Raw genomic sequence first — 24,322 nt, forward strand, 5'->3', positions numbered from 1 at the left:
ATGAGCTTGCTGGGGGCCTACAAGAAAAAGACCAGTTACGATGGCTATGAATCTTTGCAGTTGGTCGATAGCCCTGGAGAAAGCTTCAGTGTCGGCAGAGGCGGCGGCGGCATCAGCAGTGGTAGCGGCAGCGGCAACAGCAACAGCGGCAGCAGCGGCGGTGCACTCGGAGCCTCCACAGCGGCGAACAACAACCTGCAGGGAGCGAAGATAGGCCCGCTGAGAGAGGAGGACTGCAGCACCATGGACAGCTCAGGTAAGAGTCCATGCACCGACAATGGCTCTATTCAGATTAGTTATGACTAATATCTAGTCAGATTATATATGACTAATATCTAGTCAGATTATATATGACTAATATCTAGTCACATTATGTATGACTTCAAATAATGAAAGTAAAAAAAAGCATATATGTGTGTGTATGCACCCACTGGAAACTTCTCTAGTGTCTCCCAGACATACCTGGATGCAAGCACTAGGTCACAGCAAGCACAATTGACACTATTATTAACAATCAAATAATTGCTTATGTGCAAACAAATTCACTTGAGGTGAAAATAAATTGTATAAATGTTATATATGCAGGGAAAATAATGCATTTACTAAATTTAATCTGTTTATTTTAGTTAAATATCCAAATGTCTTTGACATTTACTTTATTTTGCACCAGATGTCAACATAGGCTGAAAATAATACATACTGTCTTGCCCGTATGTTAAAATATTATATAAAATATGGAAGTAAAATGCAAAAATATACACAAATTGTGTATTTATTTTGAAGGTCTTTACCAGCTTATGTTATGTTATTATGAAAGTGCTACTGCCTATAAATATTGAAACATAAAAAATATGGAATTGGTCAACATTGAGCAATATCTATACTACTTCCAGGTAGGTTGTAAAAGTATTATGTATCATAATATTCACGGCTATTCTCCAACAACTTTTCTGGCAACAACCACGAATGATAGATTGTTGGCTCAATAACAAACATCATCTTAGGCAGTAAAGGTGCGTGGTCCTATCCATCTGTTTATCATCAATCTGATGGCAAATTCCTTGAAGTGCTTTGTTGAATTTAGTCATCATAATAATAATAATAATAATGATAACGATACTGTGCAGTAACCAAAGGTGAGGCTTGTGTCTGCATGTCTCTGCCCCGTGTTTACCTCACTGCAGTGTTCTGTGGAGTCAGGACGCCTCCAGGGATGAACATTTGTGTGAAACAAAAGAAGATGGAGGAGGAGGAGGGTGGGAGGGTGGGAGGGTCAGTGAGGGAAGGGGATTGAGGTTGGTTTGTAGCAGGGGGTAGAGAGTGTGTGTATGTTGGGTGGGTGGATAGTGGGGGGGGGTTGGGTTATAGTATCAGATAGCTTTGTGGACTGCCAGGCTGCTTGTTTTGATGCACATGTGTGCCTGTTTCTGTCTATGATATCCATCTATGCCATTCATAAAAACCTGGATTTGAGAGGAGGGGGGGGTAAAGGTTGCCACTCTGGAAGGAGGGAGACCCGTTCAAAGGAATCATTGATCTTTATAGAAAACCCTTGAGCTAACGCTGTGCCTATGTTTTGCTCTGTCTCGCTGTCTGTCTGCAACCTGTCCTCCGGTGACCCATAGGTATGTTTATGTAGCAGATAGCTGTTAGTTATTCTACCACTAGGGGCATGTATTTTAAAAACGTACCTATGGGTCATAATTCTTGCGCATGACCTGATAGTTAGGTTTTGTTGGTCAGTCTGTCTGCGACTGTACTACCGGACTGTGTCTGTATATTAGGGCTGAATGATTTCAAATAAATGTCTAATTGCGATTATTTTGACAGGAATTGCGATTCGATTCGCAATGTCATAGGCAGTGTTATGTTTTTACATCATTCTCATTTTCATTTTAAAAACATATTAAAATGATGACTGTGAGATATCTGTGCAGATCTGTAAGGTCTGTAGAATAAGATGTGTATAGATGAAGACAATAATTAATCTCAAATTATATTTGGACACACATTTTGTCTTTAACAAATAGAGTGCCTCATGCGAATTCAATGATATTTTCCTGATTTGTTCAGCCCTGCTGTGTATGCGAGTCTCTCCCAGTGTCTCTAATACTGTATGTGCAGAGATTGTTGTTACTGTAGCCATCTAACAAGGCTGCTCACTCCCACATCCCACATCCATCTGGTCACTGACACATAGGCCGACTAACAGACTAACAGAGAAGCAGATTCACACAGACATGCAGAGGAATGTAGAGAAAAACAAAGCATGTAACATGTAGAGTAAAATGTCTGGTTTGTGTCATTGCGTATAGTCTCAAATCTTATCCATACTGACTTACTTGAAATGGAATAAAAAAAATAAAAAAAAAGCAAGAAGACCCAGGTTTGAGACCTGGATAGAAACAAGGGCATGGAGTTTGCATGTTCTCCCCATGTGTGTGGGTTTTCTCCAGGTTCTCCGGTTTCCTCCCACAGCAGATTTGGGGATTAGGTAAATTGGACACTCTAAATTGACTGTAGGTGTGAGAGTGTGAGTGAATTGGTCTTGGCAGGAATTGGTTGCTGTGTTACAAGTGCTAACTAATTTTGTACTAAAGCTTGTTAGTGGAAATGTATTTACAAACCAGGTTCATCCTTTCGTTCACTGTCTTCTGCTTTATGCTCCACATGAGGGTGACTGGAGACTGTTAAAACAAAAGTGTAATCATAGAGAGTAAAGAAATCCATTAACTTGTTTGTGCACTATGAGATTTCAGGACAGAACACACCGCACGGAGAGCTTATGTAATTATTATTATGGGATTTGAATAATAAATGTCAACAATGAAGCCAATCAGACAGTTTTGTTTTGCAAATTACAATATTTAGCTTTCAGCACCCAATTAGAGGAAAAGGTTGAATTAGAGGAAAAATAGGAATCCCTGAAACCCTTAGAGGTAGTTTCATCCATCTATCCATCTATCTATCTATCTATCTATCTATCTATCTATCTATCTATCTATCTATCTATCTATCCATCTTCTACTGCTTTATCCTCCACATTAGGGTCGTGATAGGCGGGGTACACCCTGGACAGTTTGCCAGTCCATCACAGGGCCACATAGAGACAAACAACCATCCACTCTCACACCTATGGTCAATTTAGAGTGCCCAGTGTACCTAATCACCATATTGCATGTTTTTGGACTGTGGGAGGAAACCGGAGAACCCAGAAAACACACACGCACATGGGGAGAACATGCAAACTCCATGCAAAAGAGGTAGTTCCATAATCATTCAAATTAAAAACGTAGACAGAAATATATTAAAAATATGAAACCATCAGTTTGTCAGAGCTTGCATCGGTGTCTCATCATGTTCACATCCTGTCATAGATTATTATGCTTTCAAAGCAGTGTAATACCGCTCTGGTTAAGCTGTGTAGTAGATGATTAATCATACAGTCCTTGTGTCACCATCATCATCATCAGCAGCATTTATAACTAAGCAGATTATAGTCTGGGTTATCAGTGTCTCTGCCACACCAAGGCCCAGCCCATCAAGTTTCATTATTGTACTTACATGTCTGTTTCACTCGGGAACGACAAGTGAACGGGAATATTTATTAGTTACAGATGAAGTCTTTATTGTGTCTTTGGCGCTCGGACGCAGTGGGGAGACATTGCGATCGAAGGCATCTGGCCCCGATTGCAGCTCGTCGAATCCCCGTGGAGTCCAGATGCTTGGTGAGACTGATGCAGGACGATGGATCTGATGAAACTGCGAAAACTGTGCAGTGATGGAGTGGAGGGGATGGAAAAAAAAAGAAAATGGTTGACAAACTTAAAATAATGACTTCAAATGTTATCACCTAAGTGAATTAAGTGAATTGAACTGAGTTATATGAAGACAGTTGGCTTTACTTGTTTCATGTAGGTGTTGCCAAGTGAATTGTGAATGGATGAGGCAGGAAGTGGAGCCACAGAAATGATGATGATGATGATGATGATGTGCTGCTGTGCTGTTGGAAAGATGAGACCTGCTGAGAGTACTTATGCCTGAGTAGAGTGAAAGACAGGATGAAACATACAATGTATGGAAAAGAGAAGTCTTCCCGTTCTGAACTTTATATAGTGTGTAAAGCAATAGAAAAGAAAGTGACAAAAATAAAACTCTTACCAAACCAAGAAAATGAAAGTCCATTATATAAAAATCCAAATAAGTCAAAGCACTAGAAATAAATCAAAGGTCAAGGTTTACAGTCGTGCTGGTCCACAACCCCAGTCAATGAATAAAACAATAAAGAGCTTTAGTCATTCAGATTGAGCGTTAACTTTGTCAATTTCTGTGTATTAGTCCTTTATAAAAAGCATGAAGGATGTTTTTTTTGTTTTTTTTAATCCACTTTATTTGTCCTAAACAAGTGTCAGCACTCGCTGCTCCACAGATAATTAAGATTAACTGCCTCCAAAACACACGCCAGAAAACATTCACCCCAAAAAGCTGAGGACTAGGACGTGAAACTACAAAATAAGGCCTGAGGTCAAGGGAGGGTTGCAAGGTATGAAAATGTCACTATCCAATATTTCCAGGATTAATGAATGTGCTGACATTAGTGTAGCCATTCAGATCTAGAGTAAATCCCACAGTCCATAAACATGCTGATTTGTGAATAATTTAACTTACTTACTGGACGCTCTATAATGACCGTAAGTCTGAGTTTGAGAGTAGATGGTTGTCTATGTGTGTCCCTGTGATGGATTGGTGACCTGTCCAGGGCATATCCGTCCTCTCGCCCCATGTCTGCTGGGGCCCCTGTGTGGTAGAATGTGGATGGATGAATAAGCATGATTTTAGTGTTCTCATGCAGTGTATACAAACTGACGAAACACCAAGTTAAACCTTAGCTTTAGCCAATGAAGATGGAGTCGAAGTAAGTTTGAACATTTCAGACTTCGTCACAAGGCTCAAAAAGCATGAGGTGAAAACTGTGAACAAACAGATGAGATGTCTTTGTCTTGATTCAAAAAGCTCTGGTTTGTTTCCTCCTGTGGACACGCCCCCTCCACAGAGTTACAGAGCAGAGAACATTGTTGAATTTTACATGATTTGAAACAAACATTTTAAACAAGCAGCCTTTTTTAACCATTCATATTTGGCAAGATAGTAACACATGGACCTGTGCGATGATATTCTTATTACTTCCACACAAACACACATGCGGGATGTCTTAACAGTAGTTCCTGCGTTTTGAAACCAGTCAGTGGCCTCAGTGTTGTGGCTCATCTGTGATTATCCGAGTTCACTCTGAACAATCAATAATGTGATTTTAATTGATCTTTTCTGCCACAATAGCAAAACCAGCTACCGATTATGTAGATTGTTGCCATTTTTAGGTTCTTAATGTAAGATTAATCCTGCATTTATCTTTTTTTAATGCCAAATAATAAACAGATAAGACCTTCTGAGGTTAACACCTACTGTGACCAAAGCAGTGAGTCATGAGTGGCAGGTGAGTTGTAGTTTTCCTACAGGAATGCGGTCTGCTAATGTCTGAGTGAGGGATCTTCAATGTCCTCCCCAGAGAATGTGTAATGTGAAGGTCTAAGGAGAGACTGTACAGACTGTAAAGCCCTTTGAGGAAAACTGTGTTCGTGATGTTGGACTATGCAAATAAAATTTACTTGATTGGCTGATGTCATTCCCAGATATGGATGCCAATTACGGAGGAGGGCTGTTTGATATGGTGAAAGGAGGAGCTGGGAAGTTCTTCAGCAACTTCAAGGACAACCTGAAGGACACGCTGAAGGACACATCAACCAAGGTCATGCATCAGGTCGCCACGTAAGTGACTTCTTTATTCAGACACAAAGATCTTTGTACTGTTTGTTATTTTCTTTAGTTGCAAAAAACAGCAAAAAGTCTACAGTAAACAGAATGATGGATTTGGAATATTTTATTTTATAACCAATGATTTTACCATAACAATTAATGTCAGGCTTGTGTTTGACATCACATTCTACGGATAACTGAATTCATAATTTCAAAAAGGTGTGAGCACTCAACTCTACTGTGCTTTAGTATTATTCCATTACATGTTTTTCTGTCTCAAGAAAAGTCAAATGTGATTAAGAGCTTCACCCTTAAGTTTTTGTGGATGGTCTCAGAGGACAAGAGACATAATTTGTCATCCAGTCTGGAAAATGTCCTTGTTTGCGTGTTCAACCAAGCTTTCACTAGTAATTTACCAAAGTGCCAGCGCCACAGCTCTGTGACTGTGACCCACATTTACAAATCAAGCCGACAACCAGCTTAATGTAACTGTGAAAAACAGATCCACTACAAAGTTACATTTAAGAAATGGATCTACAGAATATTGTGATGCCTCATATTATATCAATCAGACACATGGTATATGTATGATGATATTTTCATCCTGTAAAAGATATTTATGATATGATAATGTATACGTACGTCACTGGTAAACTGAATGTTGTTTCAGTTACTGAACCTAAAATGAGCTCTAGAAGGAGAAGAAAGGCAGCAGAGTCTGGCACAGCTCGGTCGTTCCAGTGTGTTTGTGCACAGGCATCTGCACAGGGCAGCACAAAGGGGGCTCTGTACTAGACACAGACACATGCACACACACATGCACACACTCTGCGTGGTGGTGACATATTGAATCTCTCTATGCTGATGTGCTCGGCTGATCAGTGCCAGTGATTAAAGTTCCTCTCGTAAACAAAGAGGCACCGACGAGGCTTTTAACTTCTACTTTGTCATCATAAAATTAGAGGTTTTGCTAGTCCACTTGTCAGTTCATTTCATATTACACAGACGTGACATCATCTAGTCGTGAAGTGTAAAATGTGAAAGCAGCTTCATTTGCTGGTGACACCGATTCAACTCCATGTTGACGAGGGGGAAACACGTGGTTCCTGCAGGTTTATCAGTTTTGTCAGGGGAAAGACACAATCGGTTGTGTTTTCAAATTTATTTCCATCCAAAAGATGGCAGTAAAGCAACATCATGGATGCAAACTGCTGTTAAAACCCTCAGAGAAGAAGCAGCAGTTTGGTCTGCTGCTCTTTCATACTAATGTGGTGGAAACTGATGCTTCTGGTTTTAGTCCTCAGCCATAAAAACAAGTCAATGTTTGTAAGTGAATTCCCGAATTTCATATATTTAGTTTGAAAAAGACCAGTCGACCTAACCTTTAATGCATAAAAGGACACCCAATACAATACTTACCAAGAATTATAAATCAAAACTAATACAATTAGCATGTTAAATTGTCAAGAATCAGCTGACTTTTCAAACTTATATTAATATAAAACATATTTTCCATAAGAAAAAAATTGTTCTTCCAACTTCTAAATTCACAAACGTGTGGTGCAGGTGGAGAAGCTGAGAGAAAGGGGCATGTCACACACAGTTATTGAGGCTGATGTGGTAAAGTGGCTGTGACGCCCCCTGCTGGTTGCACTAAAACACCAACAAAAAACTGAAAATCCAAATTAAACGTACATTCTATTGTAGATAAAAGTAATCAAGGTCTGGTTTTCATAGATATGAAGGCACGGCAGGTAAATGGCAGGCCAACGACCGGAAAAGGGGAAGGGAGGTTTGGGGAAGATGGAAAGCAGACAGTACAGAGACAATAGAAGAAGACGTTTACAACATTAATGACACAGGCAACAATGACAAACACACATTGAAACAATATTTCCTCTGTGGGTACTACAACAACAACAACAACAACAACAGCGCTGTCTGTCTGAGGTGCTGACACAGCAGAACTACGAGGAAACATTTCTCTCTCACACACACACACACACCTAACTTTTGACTAAGTAAATGTAATCTTAATTGTTCCTCTCCTCTTCTCTTCTTGTCTCCTTTCCTCTCCTCTTGTCTTCTCTTGTCTCCTCTCGCCTCTCTGTCTCTCGCACCTCTCCTTGCTGAATTATTCATGTGGGTTCATTGTGCCAAATAGCCAGTGTATTGCTGATACAGAAGGATTCATTTCATCAGGGCCCTGTGTGTGTGGTTTGGTGTGTGTGTTTGTGTCGACTCTGTTTATTTACGTTTAATTTGAATTTTGGGGGGTTTATTTGTGAGTACATGTAAACCATAGCAGCTAAGATGTACATGTACATATTTCATCACATCACCTACTGTTTAACAACCTGGTCACAAGCTCACTTCACGACTCTGTTACCATGACAGTATTTGTATATAAACAGACACAAGAATCTAGTTCAGCTCCATCACTGATCTCTATTACAAAGATAATGATTGTTTGGCTAAATTGGGAGAACATGATACAATTTAAACATGCGGATACAAAATCTTCTCCATCGGGTCCACTAGAGCAGTGGTTCTCAACCTTTTTGAGTCGCGACCCCGCCCCCCCGCCATCCACACACACACACCGATGTGAACGCATGATGGGTATGATGGATAAAGCACTGTCCGCGGTGCTGAAACAACACCTGAAACAATTTTTTTATTTAAAAAAAAATATTTTTCCAAAATGATTTGGCGACCCCCAGAAATCATCTCGCGACCCCAATTGGGTCGGGACCCCAAGGTTGAGAATGGCTGCACTAGAGGGACATGTAGAGGAGATCCTCTTCATCGGCACTTAGAGAACCACGTACATTGTGTGTGTTTGGGTCACTAGAGACTCAGTTAAAGCACCAAGTCATGTTGTGCTTCAGGGTTAATGTTTGTACATGAATAGTGTGTGTGCTTCTGTTTACACCTCTGCCCTCACTATGTCTGCATGTGCACAGCTATGTTATAACGCTGACTTTTTATTATTTAGCTCAGTTCACTGTTGGCCACATGTAATCGAAGCAAAAGGCCAAATCAAATGTCATCCATATATTTTATTTTATTCATTCAAGTCAAAGGAGGTTGAATCTCAACCTTTCTGATCTTTCAAAATCCATTCAATTGTTTGAAATTTCAGTCACATAATACTAATGGGTGAATGCTTAATTTTTGTCTAAAAGCTATTAGTTATACTAAAGTACAGAAAACGTACAGTGGGTCGGCTACATTCTGTGTAAATGTGATTTGAAATATTTAGAATATTGTTACGCTTGTTTTGCTTTGTGTTTGAAGGACTACATAATATGCAGGATTTAAAATGAATTTCTTTCTCTCTTTCAGGTACACTAAAGGGGAGCTAGACATTGCCTACATCACATCGCGGATCATAGGTAAACACATAAGCTGTGTACATAAACACAGAGGCAGTTTGTTTTACATGTAAAATCATGCATAAAATAGACTGCATACAATTATCACTATAATGGGATAGTTGCATTCATAAACACAGTCACACATCCTTATGGCTTCTCTTCAAGAGCCTCCAGAGGAAGCTCTCATACCACTGGTAGTACACGAACCACAGTTTTAGAACCATGGCTATAGACGACACATAGTCTGCTGTACATTTTACCCACAAGGCTTTGTATCTATCAAACATCTGAATTCAAATCTATAATTTCTCACAATGGCAGCTCAAATGTGGACTTTTGTTTTCCAGTCATGACATATCCAGCGGAGTCGGTACAGATCGGCTATCAGAACCACATGGAGGACATGCGCTCCTTCCTCGACAGTCGCCATGCCGACCATTACACTGTTTTCAACCTGTCTCAGCGCAACTATCGTGGCGCCAAATTCTCCAACAGGGTGAGTGTGACACTGCTTTATGAGGCCACTTGAGATTAAGTCATTACAGAAATATTTGCTCATAAGTACTTGTCAGTGGTTGCTGGACCATTTTCATTCGCTGCATTAATACAACACCAGAGTGAGATGTGACTAGTTATTTCCGAGTAGCTGGCTATTTTTGGTCTGCCTGCATTTGCTGCTGCATGTACTCATAAACCTTTAAAGCACCCGTAGCAAAGCCTTTAATTAGATTTGCCCATCAGGCCTGTCATTCCCTTTTCCTCCTCCGTCTGCAACGAGTAATTTTTGTCCAGAGAGTAAAAAATACAGGACACCAACAGAAACTTTAAGCACCAGCAGATCCCTGAGCTTATCAAGTTGTTTCTTCCAGTTATTGAGTTCTTAAGACTCCTGCTCTATTCAACGAAATAGTATTGTGTACTTGAAGTCAAATAATGTTGTATACTGTAGTGCCAGAAGATTTTGCGGTGCTATTTTATTATAACCCGGGTTCCTTGTATCACGGCAGCACAGCTGTGATCTGTATAGATCAGTGATTTCCACCCTTTAGCTGTGAAGATTCTACACTGAGGAGTCAAGCTGTGGAGTTAACATGGCTGAGTTGGCTCCATTGACTCTGCTTGTGGAAATTGTTGTATCTCTAGCAGATGACTCACTGCGGTAACTGGTGTGTGGTGGTGCTTTTCTGCTGTTGCCAATCTCCACCTGTCCCCTCTTCCCCATCTTTTTCTTGCTCTTAACAATTCTACTGCCTCCACTCTCTGTCCTATCTCTGTGCTTTCCTTTTGTCTTCCTCTAATTCATTTGCTTTCTGATTCTTCTTTGGCCTCTTTGCCTCTGCTCATGTCTGTTTCTCTGTCTCTTCTGCAGGTTTCAGAGTGTAATTGGCCTTCCCGCCAGGCTCCCAGCCTCCACAACCTGTTTGCTGTGTGTAAGAACATGCACAACTGGCTCAAACAGAATCCTAAGAACGTGTGTGTCATCACCTGTTCGGTAAGAAAACGGTCAAAATCCCTCTTTCATGTCCATCCTCTATTTAATAATCACTCCTACCAAATAACAGTCCCTCAGCATTCACTCGTGACTTGAAGACTTGTTTTAGATCTCTTGTGAGCCACTTTTGAATCAGTGTTGGAATTGATGCCTTCAGTGTCCCCCAGTGTCCACTCTAATGTACTGTTACAGACAGGTTGTTCTCCAGCCGGTAATTTTAGAGCGCTTTAGAAAGCCAAAATACAAAAATCTCCCTTTAAACCTCACTCGAGAAGAGGTTTTTACCACTACAGAACATTTAATCAAATATAACCCCGTTTTTTTTCCCTCATGTATAAGAAAAAACGTCATCTCCACTTTCCTTGAGATGAAAGCTCCCAAATCTCCTTATCCAGCTTCTTTCCTGTGGGTTTGGTCTCTATCTTGTCTCACAATCGCCAGCTCTGCATAATGAATTATTGGCCCCTCATATTTCTAAAGGTTTCTGTCAAGTTCCTATCTTTAGTTTATCCACCTCTTTCGTTACATGGCATTTGGAATTAGACATGCACATACCTGATAAAGAAGAGTAGAGGAGCATTATTGTCCAGCCAACCTTAAAGGCTAAAATATCCATAATTGATTTTCTGTGTTTTGGGAAGTCTTAACATTTACAGCTAAATACTTTGCAATACAAATGTTGTTTTTTTTTCAACAACCACTAATATATTCCAAGAAACAGTGAGCCTATTCTTTGGTAGAGTTTGTGGTTTTGTTTTGTTTGAATTTTTTAAGGCTTTGAATCACCAAGATGTTTTAATTCCTCTGTAACCTACAACAAACTAAGCAGACAGCAAGAATTTATAAAAGACAGGACAAAAGAGGTAAACTTACATACTTTCTAATGATTCTGTGTTTCTCCCTCACAATGTGTCTTTAAGGACGGTCGTGCTCCCTCGGGTGTTTTGGTCTGTGCCATGTTCTGCTTCTGCCACCTCTTCAACAACCCAGTTCCTGCCATGCAGCTGCTCAGCGCCAAGAGACCCGGTTCTGGCCTCTGGCCCTCACACCGCAGGTTTGCATTCTCCACTGTGGGACAGAATGGGAAAGAAAAGAGGGGAAGTGAGAGGAAGAAAATGGAGTAGAGGGATATTGTTGTTGCTGAAGCTGCTGCAAATAAACTCTTGATGTCTCTGCTGCATACATCTGTGTTTCTACACAATACATATGTGTAGTAAAACTACTAAAAGTGGCATTAGAGCAAAATGACTCAGAAAGTGAGTGGAAAGACCTGTCATAAATGAAGCATTGTCAAAATGACTAGTGCCTGCTTTATGTGTGTGTAACCTGCAGTGCTGGCATACACTCACACTTTGATTGACACATAATTACCTTTTATGCACAAGCTGTCATATTTGCATGTTAATGAAACAATTTCCTTGTAATTCAAAGTCTCGGTACAAATTGACTCAGACTTTAGGAGAACTGCAGCAATAAAATGCTTCTGGGCAGAGCTCAAATTTGATTTGGCTGCACGTATCAGAGCGATTCACATTTCCAGCATTCGGGCAAGTAGGACTGCTCACACTTGGCATTAAAATGCATTCTCGATGTGTCTCCTGTGTCCACATAAGATTGGACATGATGGTAGGACAGGGGAAAGAAAGAAGAGAGACCACATCACACTTGTGTTGCGCTCCCTCCACTGGCTTCCTATTTGTTTTAGGATTGATTTTTAAAATGTTATTGTTGGTTTTTAAAGGTCTTAACAGTTTGGTACCATCTTACCTCTCGGAACTTCTTTTTCTTCACACTTCATCCAGAGCTCTGAGGTCTAATAACGGGCTGATTTTAGATCTGCCAAAATCAATTGGGCCTTTTCTGTAGACTGCCCTTAAACTACGAGTTACGAGTTACCCATGGAAATTAAATCTGCTTCCACCAGTGAACATTTTAAATCACTTTTAAAGACCAACCTCTTCTCCAGGGCCTTCAATTCAGTATAAAAGTAGTCAACCCGGACACTTCAATGTAGTTTTTATCATTTTCCTATTCTATTATGTCATTGTTTTATTTTTTTTATTGATTTTATATTTTATACCTAGCTTAAATAAGGTGGAACTCTTTGAAAAAAGAACTTGTTGACTAGCGTAAAATAACAGCCGCATATTAGATGATGTCATCTGAAGAGCTGGTCTTTAACCTGTTGTGAGGATTGATTGCACTGGAATGTGGCCACATCTGTCCCCAAACCACTTCCAAATGAGGTTTTTGAGTTCATATTTGCAGCAAATTTGGTGGTGCCATGAGGCTTTCAGACACTAACAAAGGAAACATAATCTTGTCCCCATGCAGGTACATCGGCTATGTGTGTAGTATGGTGTCAGAGAAGCCCAGTCTGCCCCACTCTAAGCCCTTGGTGATCAAGTCCCTCACCATGAGTCCAGTTCCCTGCTTCAACAAGCAGCGCAGCGGCTGTCGGCCCTTCTGTGACGTCCTCATTGGAGAGACAAAGATCTTCACCACTGCACAGGAGTATGAGAGGATGAGGTAGTGACACATCATGTTTTCTTCTCCTTTATGTTCATCGTTTTTTGTTTGTTTAAATTACTGTCACATTACATTTTTCCTTCACTTACCCACCTTCTTCCTTCTGTATCATCGTGCCTTGCCTCCCACCAGAGAGCACAGGGTCCAAGATGGCAAGGTGGTATTCCCTCTGGGCGTCAGTGTGCAAGGAGATGTCGTGGTGTCGGTCTACCACATGAGGTCGACCATCGGAGGACGTCTGCAGGCTAAGGTACACCGATGTACACATGATGACGAATCTCGCAGAATCCTGATTAGACAGAAATGGGTCACAGAATATTAGAATGACGTAACAGCCATCAAACTGTCTGAGGATGTGGTGGCAACTTATTTTAGATACATGTGCATTTTCAGTTTAAAAGCAGCAAACGCTTTTTTGGTTACACAATGAGAAACATTCAACAGACTTACCAGTAATTAAATATTTGTTAATTTGAACACCTCACTTGTTTCCCCCCACACAATTTCTGTTTATCTTGTTTCAATGGTCTTATCTGATTGTTTAAATGGTCCCAGAAATATACTAGAAAATCCATGTACTAGTTTTTAAGAGTTGTAGTGGTTGAACCGACCGTTTGGGTAATAGCTTAAGTTTTGTCTTTTAAAATCTTTTTAGAGAAACATAAATTACATTTGTTGTTGTTTTTTTCCTGTTAGGTGTCCAACACTCAGATCTTTCAGATCCAGTTCCACACTGGCTTCATTGCTCCTGGTACCACCGTGTTAAAGTTTAACAAGTGAGAACATTTATCTTCTCTTCACCACCTTTTAAAAATAATGATTTTCAGTTCTATAATGGGATACACTTCCTATCACCTTCACGCTCATTTCTCCTCTCAGGCCAGAGCTTGATGCATGTGACTCCCCTGAGAAGTATCCCCAGCTGTTCCATGTGATACTGGACATGGAGGTAGAGGGTGTGGACAAGCAGAAAGACCTGACTCCACCGTGGGAGCAGTTTCCCTGTAAAGACCTCAGTCCTAGCGTGCTGTTCTCCTGCCACCAAGAACATCAGGATGCACTGGCTGTTGCTGGTAATGTAGGAATGAACACATAAGGGCTCAAATAATGTAAAACAACGATGCCTGTGGTGGGAATTTGGAAGATAGGGAATCTTGTTATGACTTAAAAAGCTCCAAGCTTAGTTTTTTGTAGCTTCAAGGGATTCAAGTCAGCGTACCAAGGTTTTCTGTCCATGGTAAAACATGTATCCACTGCCACGTTGGTCAATAATAGAGACTGGCTTATTCATGTACAGTTATGCTTGTTATGCAGTTGTGCTTGACACAAATACATAAGACGATACACAACTGCAAAATACCATAGATCGACATGTAGGCTCACAAACCCACTAATGTGACTCTCATTTTTATTCTTGCAAGATGAGATGGAGGGCTTGGATCTGGAGGGTAAGATGGTAGAGGAGACCACAGATCTGTTAGAGATCTGGTTTTTACATTTATGATTTGTTTTGATTGAATTGATATCAACCCCACTCTTGTTAAGCAGTGACATATCATTTTGGTAGAAAACCTGCCTTAAATCAAAATATCAACCCAATTTAAAACCTGAATAAACTGTATTCAGTATTCATTGTGCTTTTTTTGTTTGTAAACAGTGAAATGTTTTTGAAAAAACAAGGTTGGTTATGGAATGAGGAAGTAAAACAATGCAGCCATGGGCATTTTAAATGAAAATGTTCTACCAAAGTGAAATATTGCTGTGAATTAATAACAGCCAAGTACACTTTTCAATTGCCACACTATTTATCCTGTACTTCTTTGAACGCATAATAAACAAAGTGTGTTTTGTTGTAGATAATATCTCCTCCAATTAGATGAAAGCAGCGACCTGCCTATTGACAGACTTTAAATGTGTAGAATACAATATTAGGAGTAATAGCTGGTTCTTGTAGTGTTTTTATAATCAACTATATAGTTATCTCCTACTTTGCTCTTGTCCCCTTTTCTCTTAAACCTGCTTTGGATTTCTGTCATGTTTCTTTCTTTCAGTCATTTTTTTCTGTTTCTGTTTCTGCAGAGCCAAGCAGGCCCCGCACAGGTCCACACGGTCGGGGTCACTGCGAAGAAAGCGAGCCCTCTGACGATGAGATGCTGTCTCTCTCCAGCCAGCGCAGCAGTGTGAGCACAGCCTCCCATAAACCTGACCTGCCTGCTGCAGCGCCACCTCCACCTGCTGAGGAAGTGGATCTTCTTGGCCTGGACGGGGAGGAGCTCAATCACCCACATGCTTCACCACAACCCCAATCTGCTGCAGCCACAGCCACTGACCTTCTCGGGGACTTGTTTGGGGCCACAGCTCAGCCAGCCAGTGGGCCATCATCCTCTCAGTCCACACCACACAAAGTAGTCCCCAACACTGCTTCACCATGTCACTCTCCTGCGCCAGGTGAGAAAACAGCTTTGAAATTACATTTGACTTAAAAGCACAGTGTTTTTAAAAGGGTTTGTTGTGTTGCAAAAAAATATTCTCACACTTTCTTACTCACATTTTGGGTTTTGGGTTTTAAAGATGGAAAGTCAGTGAAGTTCGTCCTTGACCCTAGAAATGGTCTAAAAAAATTACGAAATTAGGTCCAGTTACTTTTCTCTATATCTCATGATTTTGAGCAGATTATTTGCATTTTAAACTTCATGAATTAAACAAAATTATAAACGGATACATTTGCAAAGCATTGAATAAGCTATAATTATTATAAAGTGAATTATTTATATATAAAATATATATTATATATATTATTTATAAATAATTCACTCGAATACACATACCAGGGTCATTGAAAACTCTCAACCCTCCATATGGAAAGTTAGAAGAACTTACATTTAATATTTAAAACTCTATACAAAAACAAGTATTTTTGAAGATAAAAAAACACAGTTGTACCTAATGTATGTACAGAACCAATTAAATTACAATAGGTGTAAATTTCTATCACAACACCTTTAGAACTGAGATTTCCAGATCAATCACGATAAAGTTTTTAAAGTGCTCTGCAAACGTTTTCATGAACAAGGGCAAACAAAGTAAGAAAAGCCAATTTTCCCCAGTTCAGTGCAGGTAAGTTAAGAGTGCCACCTGGTGGAGAAAGGCTTCAAACTGTTAACTGTGTCAATAGACTGCAGTTTACTCAAAATGGCTTTGTCACAAAAGCATACAAATTAAGTTTTTTATGTTGAGTCTCCATACTCATCTAGAAAGTGAACTATACAAGAGGGGTTCATGTAGATAACAGTCCAGTACTCTTAAAAATGTTGCCTGTTAACGATTATTTTCACTTATTTCTTTCTTATTTCTATTATGATTTAAAAGCACTCAATGACATCAATTTTCCAATCATTCTGCTGCATGTTCAATTTTCAATTCAATTCAATTTTTTTTACCCATTTCAGTGAACAGAAACCAACAGATAATCCAGAAAATGAAAAGAGTAACATATAGTTAGACAGTAGAGCAAGAGTGACCTAATTATAGATAAAGGTATACCAGGAGTTGAGCCTTCGAGCGGCCAAAGAAGATCATCCCTCCCTACGGTGTGTCAAGTCACAATCCCAAAGGCAAAAGCCTGTAATGTAAAGGTGGAAAAGATAAACTGTATTTTGTTAGAATTGGAAAATAAGAATGGTGGACAATTTTCTTCTCCACAGCATTTGACCCCTTTGGGACAGGTCCAATGCCTAAGCCTCAGGACATGATGGGCTCATTTCTTGGACAAGGTAATGTGGGGCAGCCAGACCCCTTCCTGCATGCTGCTCGCTCTCCATCACCCACCCTGCAGCCCACAAGCCTCGGTAAGGCATGTTTCTGCTTGGACACCTGCTCACTGCATTGTGAATGTAGTAGAAAAGACATTTCATAAGTCTGCGTACCAAATCAGGGTAAGGCGTGTTTTACCATCTCTGCAAGTCTGTGGCCACATGTGAACACATACATGCATTGAAAAAAATTGCATCCAAACCTCATTTTCTGTATTTTAATGTTTTCTTTCTGACACTGGCTCTGCCTTTTTTAATTGCTACTCTTTGTTTGACGTTTGCATGATGAATGATGGGAATTTGCAGCACCTAAGTACTTTTGCATGGAAACAACTTGAGCCTTGAAATTTTGTCTCCAGCATGAAACATTCTGCTACATCAAAATGAATTTTTCAACCTGAAGTTGTCCAAAGCCAATATTTTAACCTGAAGTTTGGAAGGATCGCAATATTATCGATATATATATCAATATCCATTTCTTTAAGTTTTTGTGTTCTCTTGGAAATATCTTCAAGGAAATCAAAGAAAGTTTAGCAGTTTAGAGCTGAAACAATGAATTGATTATTCAATTATTAATCGATTACTAAATTAATTGTTAACTACTTCAATAATCGATTAATCGGTTTGAAGCTTTTTTCATGATTAAAAGAAGATTTCTGATTGTTTCAGCTTCTTAAATTTGCTCCATATAACAAAAAAATCATTAAAGGTGAATCATTTGTCTGTGGACAAAACAAGACATTTGAGAACCTCATTATTTCCAGGTTTGACAAACACTGATCGACATTTTTTTTAACGTTTTCTGACATTTTATGGTCCAAACGTTTAATTGATTAATTGAGAAAATAATCAATAGATTAATCAATTATGAAACTAATTGTTAGTTGCAGCGCTAGTGCAGTAGTCACTCACTCTACTCAGATAAAACGGATGACTGATATGTTATCGCATATCAGTGTATAATACTATTTTTAAAATGAATACCATAAAATATAGACCTGTTGGCCTGAACCTAACCTGAACAATAAACAGCAGCTCCCAAACAAACGCTTTCGCATGAGACTCAAACCTGTTATTATCATTTTGGCTGGCTGTGTGTGGGTGTATGTCATTCACCGTGTGTCTTTGTGTGTGATGACCTTGATGTGCTTGAATAGGCCGGAGTTCCCCTGTTCCACCCTCCACCCCAACAGTCAACATTCAGCAGCAAAACGCCATGGGAGGATGGGACTGGAACAGACCTGCTAACACAGGCGCAGGTACTGCCAACCACACACACACTACACAAACATACACTGCACTGGCTGTTCATGTAATCATTTATTTAAGGCTGCAGTGCATAAAATGTTGTGATTTTGTTGTTGGTGTCACTATTATTCAGCCACTGTTTGTAACAGTATTTGTATATAGTGTCCTTTATTGTCATCTATTAAACCTGCCTGAGGTAGTGTTTGTATGTATACACCTGCTGTGCTGGGGCAAGAGGCATTTATCCCATCAAACTGCTGAACAATCAGATTTAGAGCAGTAGAATTCACTTGAAATGTTCTCTTTTGAGTCATACTACAACCTTTTTGCAGCAGTCTCGCATTAGTACAATGTTGCTGTTGCCGCCGTCTGTCTTGACATAAAATGAATCACTTCCTGCGTGCAGCACGGTAATCTCGCTGGGAGGACACGAGATCTAGTAAACAGTGAGAAACACAAGAGAGTCATGTGGAGCTGATAGACTGATATCATCGTCAAATGAGTTCACACAGCGCTGTTTAAGCTTAAAGGCAGGGTTCTTATTTTTGGACATTGAATTGTATGACATATATACCAGTTGTTGAGTGGATGCAATGCTGTCAAATCATTAAAGAGTCTCAGGTTCAGAGATCTCTCCATGGTTCTGAGCGGAGAAAAGTAGTTCTGAGAGAGAGCCAGGGTCATAAAATTAACACGTTTTGCCCCAAAAACCAACATTGATATTATGTTAACACATTTGAGCAATAAAACTGCCGTCAATCATTATGTCAGAACATTCTATCAATTTGGCATTATTTTCAGGTCTGTATCACTACGGCAGGCAGTCACACAAATCACAGATCGAGGTGTATCACCTGTTTTAATCAGAGCATGTGAAAGAAATTGTGAAAGAAAACATGTCCGACTATGAAAACGATGAAGACGAACCATTTTAGAGAAGATCCAACGGGATATCTATCAGAGAGAGAACAGGCCGAAAGATTTTTAAAAGTTACACTGCAGTTTTACTGTAGGGAACCAGATAAATCTGGGTCTCCTATGTATCAATCTAAGCTTTTCTCTGCACTATTACCATGTGTGTATTTGTTCAACAGGAGGCTTTGGTGTGGGCAGCCGATCAGCCACAACCAGCCCCACAGGCTCAGTCCACAGCACCCCCACCCACCAAACCAAGCCAAGCACCCTGGATCCATTTGCAGACATAGGCAATCTGGGAGGAAACCTTGGAGGTAATTCACATGACATTTTTTTTTCAGTCTCGTCTTTTCTGCCACCTTCTCACCACCATAATCCCTGGCCTTATCTCTTCAGGAGGTTCTGGCTTCAACAGCAAACCCACCACTCCGACTGGAGCAACACCCTCTTTTCCTCCCATGGGCTCCCCATCGAGGCCTCCTCCATCGCCCCAACATGCGGGAGGGTGGCAGGCTCACGCAGGAGCCAGCTTCCCAACTTGGCAGGCAGGTGCTGGAGGCAATGTAGGTTGGCAAGGACAAGGCCCTGCCCCACAGCCAAAGCCCAGTCCCAGCCACACGTCCATGCCTCACACGTCACCTCAGAACCGGCCCAACTACAACGTCAGCTTCTCTGCAATGGGAGGAGGCTCACCCAGTGCTGCGGTTAAAGCACAAGCTGCCATGGGTAAGAGGAAGTTTGAATTTTGCTTCAGCGACGAGTTAAATCCCTGCAGAATTGCTGTATTTCCTGATAGATTAAATTTGTTTGTTGCGAGTATGAGTGATCTTGCAAAAATGTATGGCATGTCACCTGTAGCAGGCAATGCAGAAACACGATGAATATAAATGACTCATTACTCATGAGCTGGATTCAAAATTAAAATTAATGACTACAAAATATTTGTAGTCATTAATTCAGATCTGGGAACATTTTTATTTTATATGGCTCCAGTAAAGGTTGTATTCCTTGGACCCAGCTGCATGCACGTATGTGGAAAATGTGCTTAAAAAAGATTGATTTGACTTAACTGGAAAAAGTCTTCTCTCTTTGTGTTTGTATGTCTCTCTGCCAGGTTCTAAGCCGAAGGCCTCACATGCCAACTTTGATGACTTGCTGTCCGGTCAAGGCTTTGCAGGGACCAAAGAGAAGAAAGGACCCAGGACTATTGCAGAGATGAGGAAAGAGGAGATGGCCAAAGAGATGGACCCCGAAAAACTAAAGGCAGGGACTAAAGAGCAAAAACTGCAAACACAATATATGAAGTATCTTTGAGAAACTAGAATGAATGAGGAAACTGATGTCAGTCTCACATGACCAAACTTAAGCTCCTCTTATTATTCCTTTTAAAAACATTTCACCTGCGCCAAAATAGCATGAAAGCGTTTCTTTAATTATTCCAAATACAGTGGCTAATTGCTTCTCTTCTCCATCCTGGCCCAGATTCTGGACTGGATTGAGGGGAAGGAGCGTAACATCCGTGCCCTGCTGTCAACCATGCACACTGTGCTGTGGGAGGGAGAGACACGCTGGAAGCCTGTGGGCATGGCTGACCTGGTCAATCCGGATCAGGTCAAGAAGGTTTACCGCAGGGCAGTTCTGGTCGTCCATCCAGACAAGGTGAGATAGAGAGAGGGAACAAATGGGGGACCTAAAACTAATAAAGTGAGGATCTTTATATTTCAGAGAGAGAATTATCTGTTGAAGTACAATACAGAAACAAAGATGAAAAAAACAATGTGAGTAGAGGTTGGATATATGAAAATGAAGCTTTCATATCATAAAGTAGTATCACTCCGTTAAGAAGAATTTACATATTTAAGTATTGTTTTATGACATCTGCCAAAAATGTAGCTGTAAAGGAGCTGAAGTACTTGATATTTATCAAACAAGAGCTAATATTAGACTTTCATGTCAACATGCACCAAAACATGACTCTAGATATTCTGTATCAGATTATATACTATACCTGAGGGGCCTAAACCAGATAATGGAGGTTTGAGTATAGACGGTGTAAGAAACGTTCAGGTTTTAATTATTAAACGACACAACAAAAGCTTTATTATTATTATTTACAATAGGAAATCTGCCAACAGATTGAGGTCAAAAATGCGTTTTCAATTATCCAAGCAAATGTGAGTAACTGAAGCATAAAGAGATTTTAATCCCAATGTTTTCTTTGTCTGTAGACTTCAAATATTGCACAGGAACCTTTTCATACATGACATAAAAAATGAAAATAATACAATAAAAACAGCTAAAATAATCACATCTTTAACAATGTAGTAACTCATTGGTCCAAAAATATTACTCAACCAGTCAGATATAGAACTACTGTCCTGGTGGACAGATTTAGCCGTGTCATGAAGATGACTGACGATGTCGCTGATGTTTGCACTGTAGTCAGGAACAAAGGTGCAACATTCAGAACCGATCACAGCACAAGTTCCTCCTTGAGCTGCTAAAAGAAAATCCAAAGCGGCTCTGTTTTGTAAAGCCAGCAGTCTAACGGAGGCGAGTTCACTCGACAGGAGCGTCAGAGCCTTTCCGGTTTCATTGGCTATAACTTCAATAGCACGAGACAGGTCGGAGATTTGATCCAACGCGGACATAACTCCATAAAAAGGAAGCAGTGGGCCCAGTGCGTTCTTAAAGGGCGATTGGCTATGTGTTCCAAAAATGTCTGACACTCCGCGCCGTGAACGTTTAAGAGGAGCTTTCTGGGGTAAAGAGTGAGCCACTCTCATTGCTGGGACTACGTGTGCCAAGCCGCAGCGTCCTTTGTAATCCACTGGAAGATATGGATATGCAAGGTTTCCACACACCCAGTACATTCCCTCAGGAGAGGAGATGGAGCAGCTGGCGGTGTGGTGAGCTAAAGAACTCAGGCGAGTCTGTCCAACTGCCTCCAAACACTGCTGAGGTGGAGAATTCGGAGATTTGAACTGAGTACCAGTTTGTCCTGGGCCCCATTTAAAAGTATGAAGGCAGTCTGATTCTCCAACAGGTCTCTCTCCGTCATTCTCAAGGCACCAAGTAAACCGCTGAGGAATAACAAATATGGGAACGGGTTTTGGTGTTTCTGTACATCTGTGGCAGTTTGCCTGTCCTCTGGAGCAGTTGAGAGGTCTCATTTTGGAGGTGCTTGGGCAAGCAGAGTGAGGATAGGACTGAGGCAGGCGAATGTGCATGAGATGGCAGGTGTCACAGTCAGAGGCTGGTAAGGCCATCAGAGGCAGACCTTGTGCTGCTGTGTAAGGCATTACACTGCAGACATAGCAGCTAGAATTTGGGTGGATGAGCTTACCTACTTGCCATGCCATGGTCAGAAATACATTGATATTGTCTGCTCTGTTTTCCTGGGCTTTCATGACTTGTGGTGCTGCCATTATGGACTCCACCAGGATCAGTATCAGGGTTTGTAGGATGAGGAGCATTCTTGCACTGGAAATAATCACAAACGGCTTTGCAGTTACAGCAGGTTTAGATTCAGCCTCCAAATATAGGCGTAACATTAGCTCTATTGCCTTGAAGTGCAGATAATGACACACAAAAAAAATGATTGATGACAGAACAGTAGGATGTCAAGACAGCTGGAGTAAAATGACCTCACCTGTTCTGTCCTTGTAGTTTGTTTCCTGGAGTAAAACAGTGAAAGATGCAACTTCAACAGCAGGCGTGTTGGATGAAAATGCTTCTGACTCTTGTATCCTTCTCATCCTCTCTTTTATGAGGACAGAGGCGACGGTACATCCCACACAAACAGATCAATAACCATTGATCCATCATTGTAAGATGTCGGGGCAGGGTAGACTTAGTGGCAACTTAAGTTCCGAGGTGATTCCATGCAGTTTGATCAGAGGCTGATTTATACTGAGCTCTCAAACTCAAATGACCTGGGGGCCACCAAGTGTGTACCCTGTTTAGTAGGGGGCTGGTCAGGTGAAAAAAGTCACATTTTTAATTTAAAAAAAATTATGTTAAGATATTTCAGATCATTTTAAAATAAAAAATTTTTTTTCGATATGGAAGAATAAATAGTTCACAATATGAATGTATTTATGATGCAAAATTAATCCATTAATAAAAAAACATTATAGGTCATTATTGGGCCGCATTTGAGACCTCTGGTCTACAGCATTTTCAATCAATATTCAATGTAAAGGTCAGATACCTCAAGACAGGCTCTAGGCATAAAAACACACAGTATGAAAGCTATTCATAATATAGATAAAAATAACTAATCTTTGTTTTTGTATAAAGTTAAGTTTGTATTAAAGTTGTGGGTGTGTAGCTCTAACTGCATCTGTTTTTCACATATAACGTATAAAGTACCTTAAAGGGATACTTGAGTAAAAGTACAAGTATCTTACCAGAAAATTACTTTGGTAGAAGTTGAAGTCACTTTTTATATTATTTTAAGTAAAAGTCCCATGTAAAGTATATTACATTTTACAGTACTTAATTTACTTAAGTAATTTTCTGATGGGTTAAACAAAGAAGTAGGATAGAGCAGTGGTAGCTCAGTGGTAGGGCGGGTTGTTTTACAACTGGGAGGTTGTGGGTTCAATTCCTGGCTCTGCTAGTCTATATGTGTCCTTAACTCCATGTTGAAGTGTGTGAATGGCAAAGCTGTAGTGTATAGCAGCTCATCAAGACTAGAAAAGCTCTATATAAATACAGACCCATTACCAACTCTTCTTCTTCTGATTTTATTTGATAGTAATGAGTAACAGATAGTTAGAGGAAAATGTAGTGGAGTGAAAGTTGCTAGAAATATAAATAACAAAGTAAAGTACAGATAGTTGAATTTTGTACTTAAGTACAGTAACAAAGTACTTTACATTACAACACTGCTGTTTTTTCAATACCACTGACACATTTGGCTTAATATTGCTACACTTATTCAGGTGTTTGCCCAGGAGCGAAACATCATCTTTAAAGGTGCAGAGAGTTTAACTGTTGTGTGTGTTTTCTTTCTTCCGTCACAGGCGACAGGACAACCGTATGAACAATATGCCAAGATGATTTTCATGGAACTAAATGACGCCTGGTCAGAATTTGAAAGCCAAGGACAAAAACCTCTGTACTGA

The 24,322-nt window shown here is 40.3% G+C and overlaps 1 protein-coding gene across 1 annotated transcript; it reads left to right on the forward strand.

Annotated features, from left to right (window-relative positions):
* dnajc6 (DnaJ (Hsp40) homolog, subfamily C, member 6) lies at nt 1–24,322 on the forward strand (the record flags this gene model as incomplete). Its single annotated transcript, XM_083888068.1, has 19 exons — nt 1–256; nt 5,691–5,826; nt 9,163–9,212; nt 9,542–9,690; nt 10,564–10,686; nt 11,607–11,740; nt 13,021–13,215; nt 13,348–13,465; nt 13,912–13,991; nt 14,095–14,288; nt 14,637–14,663; nt 15,295–15,663; nt 16,920–17,063; nt 18,185–18,286; nt 19,370–19,504; nt 19,587–19,916; nt 20,305–20,453; nt 20,673–20,849; nt 24,221–24,322. 19 exons carry the CDS (start codon nt 1–3, stop codon nt 24,320–24,322), a joined length of 2,970 nt encoding a protein of 989 aa, XP_083744194.1.

Source organism: Microchirus variegatus (genome assembly GCF_963457635.1).
Source record: "Microchirus variegatus genome assembly, chromosome: 4".
NCBI lineage: Eukaryota > Metazoa > Chordata > Actinopteri > Pleuronectiformes > Soleidae > Microchirus > Microchirus variegatus.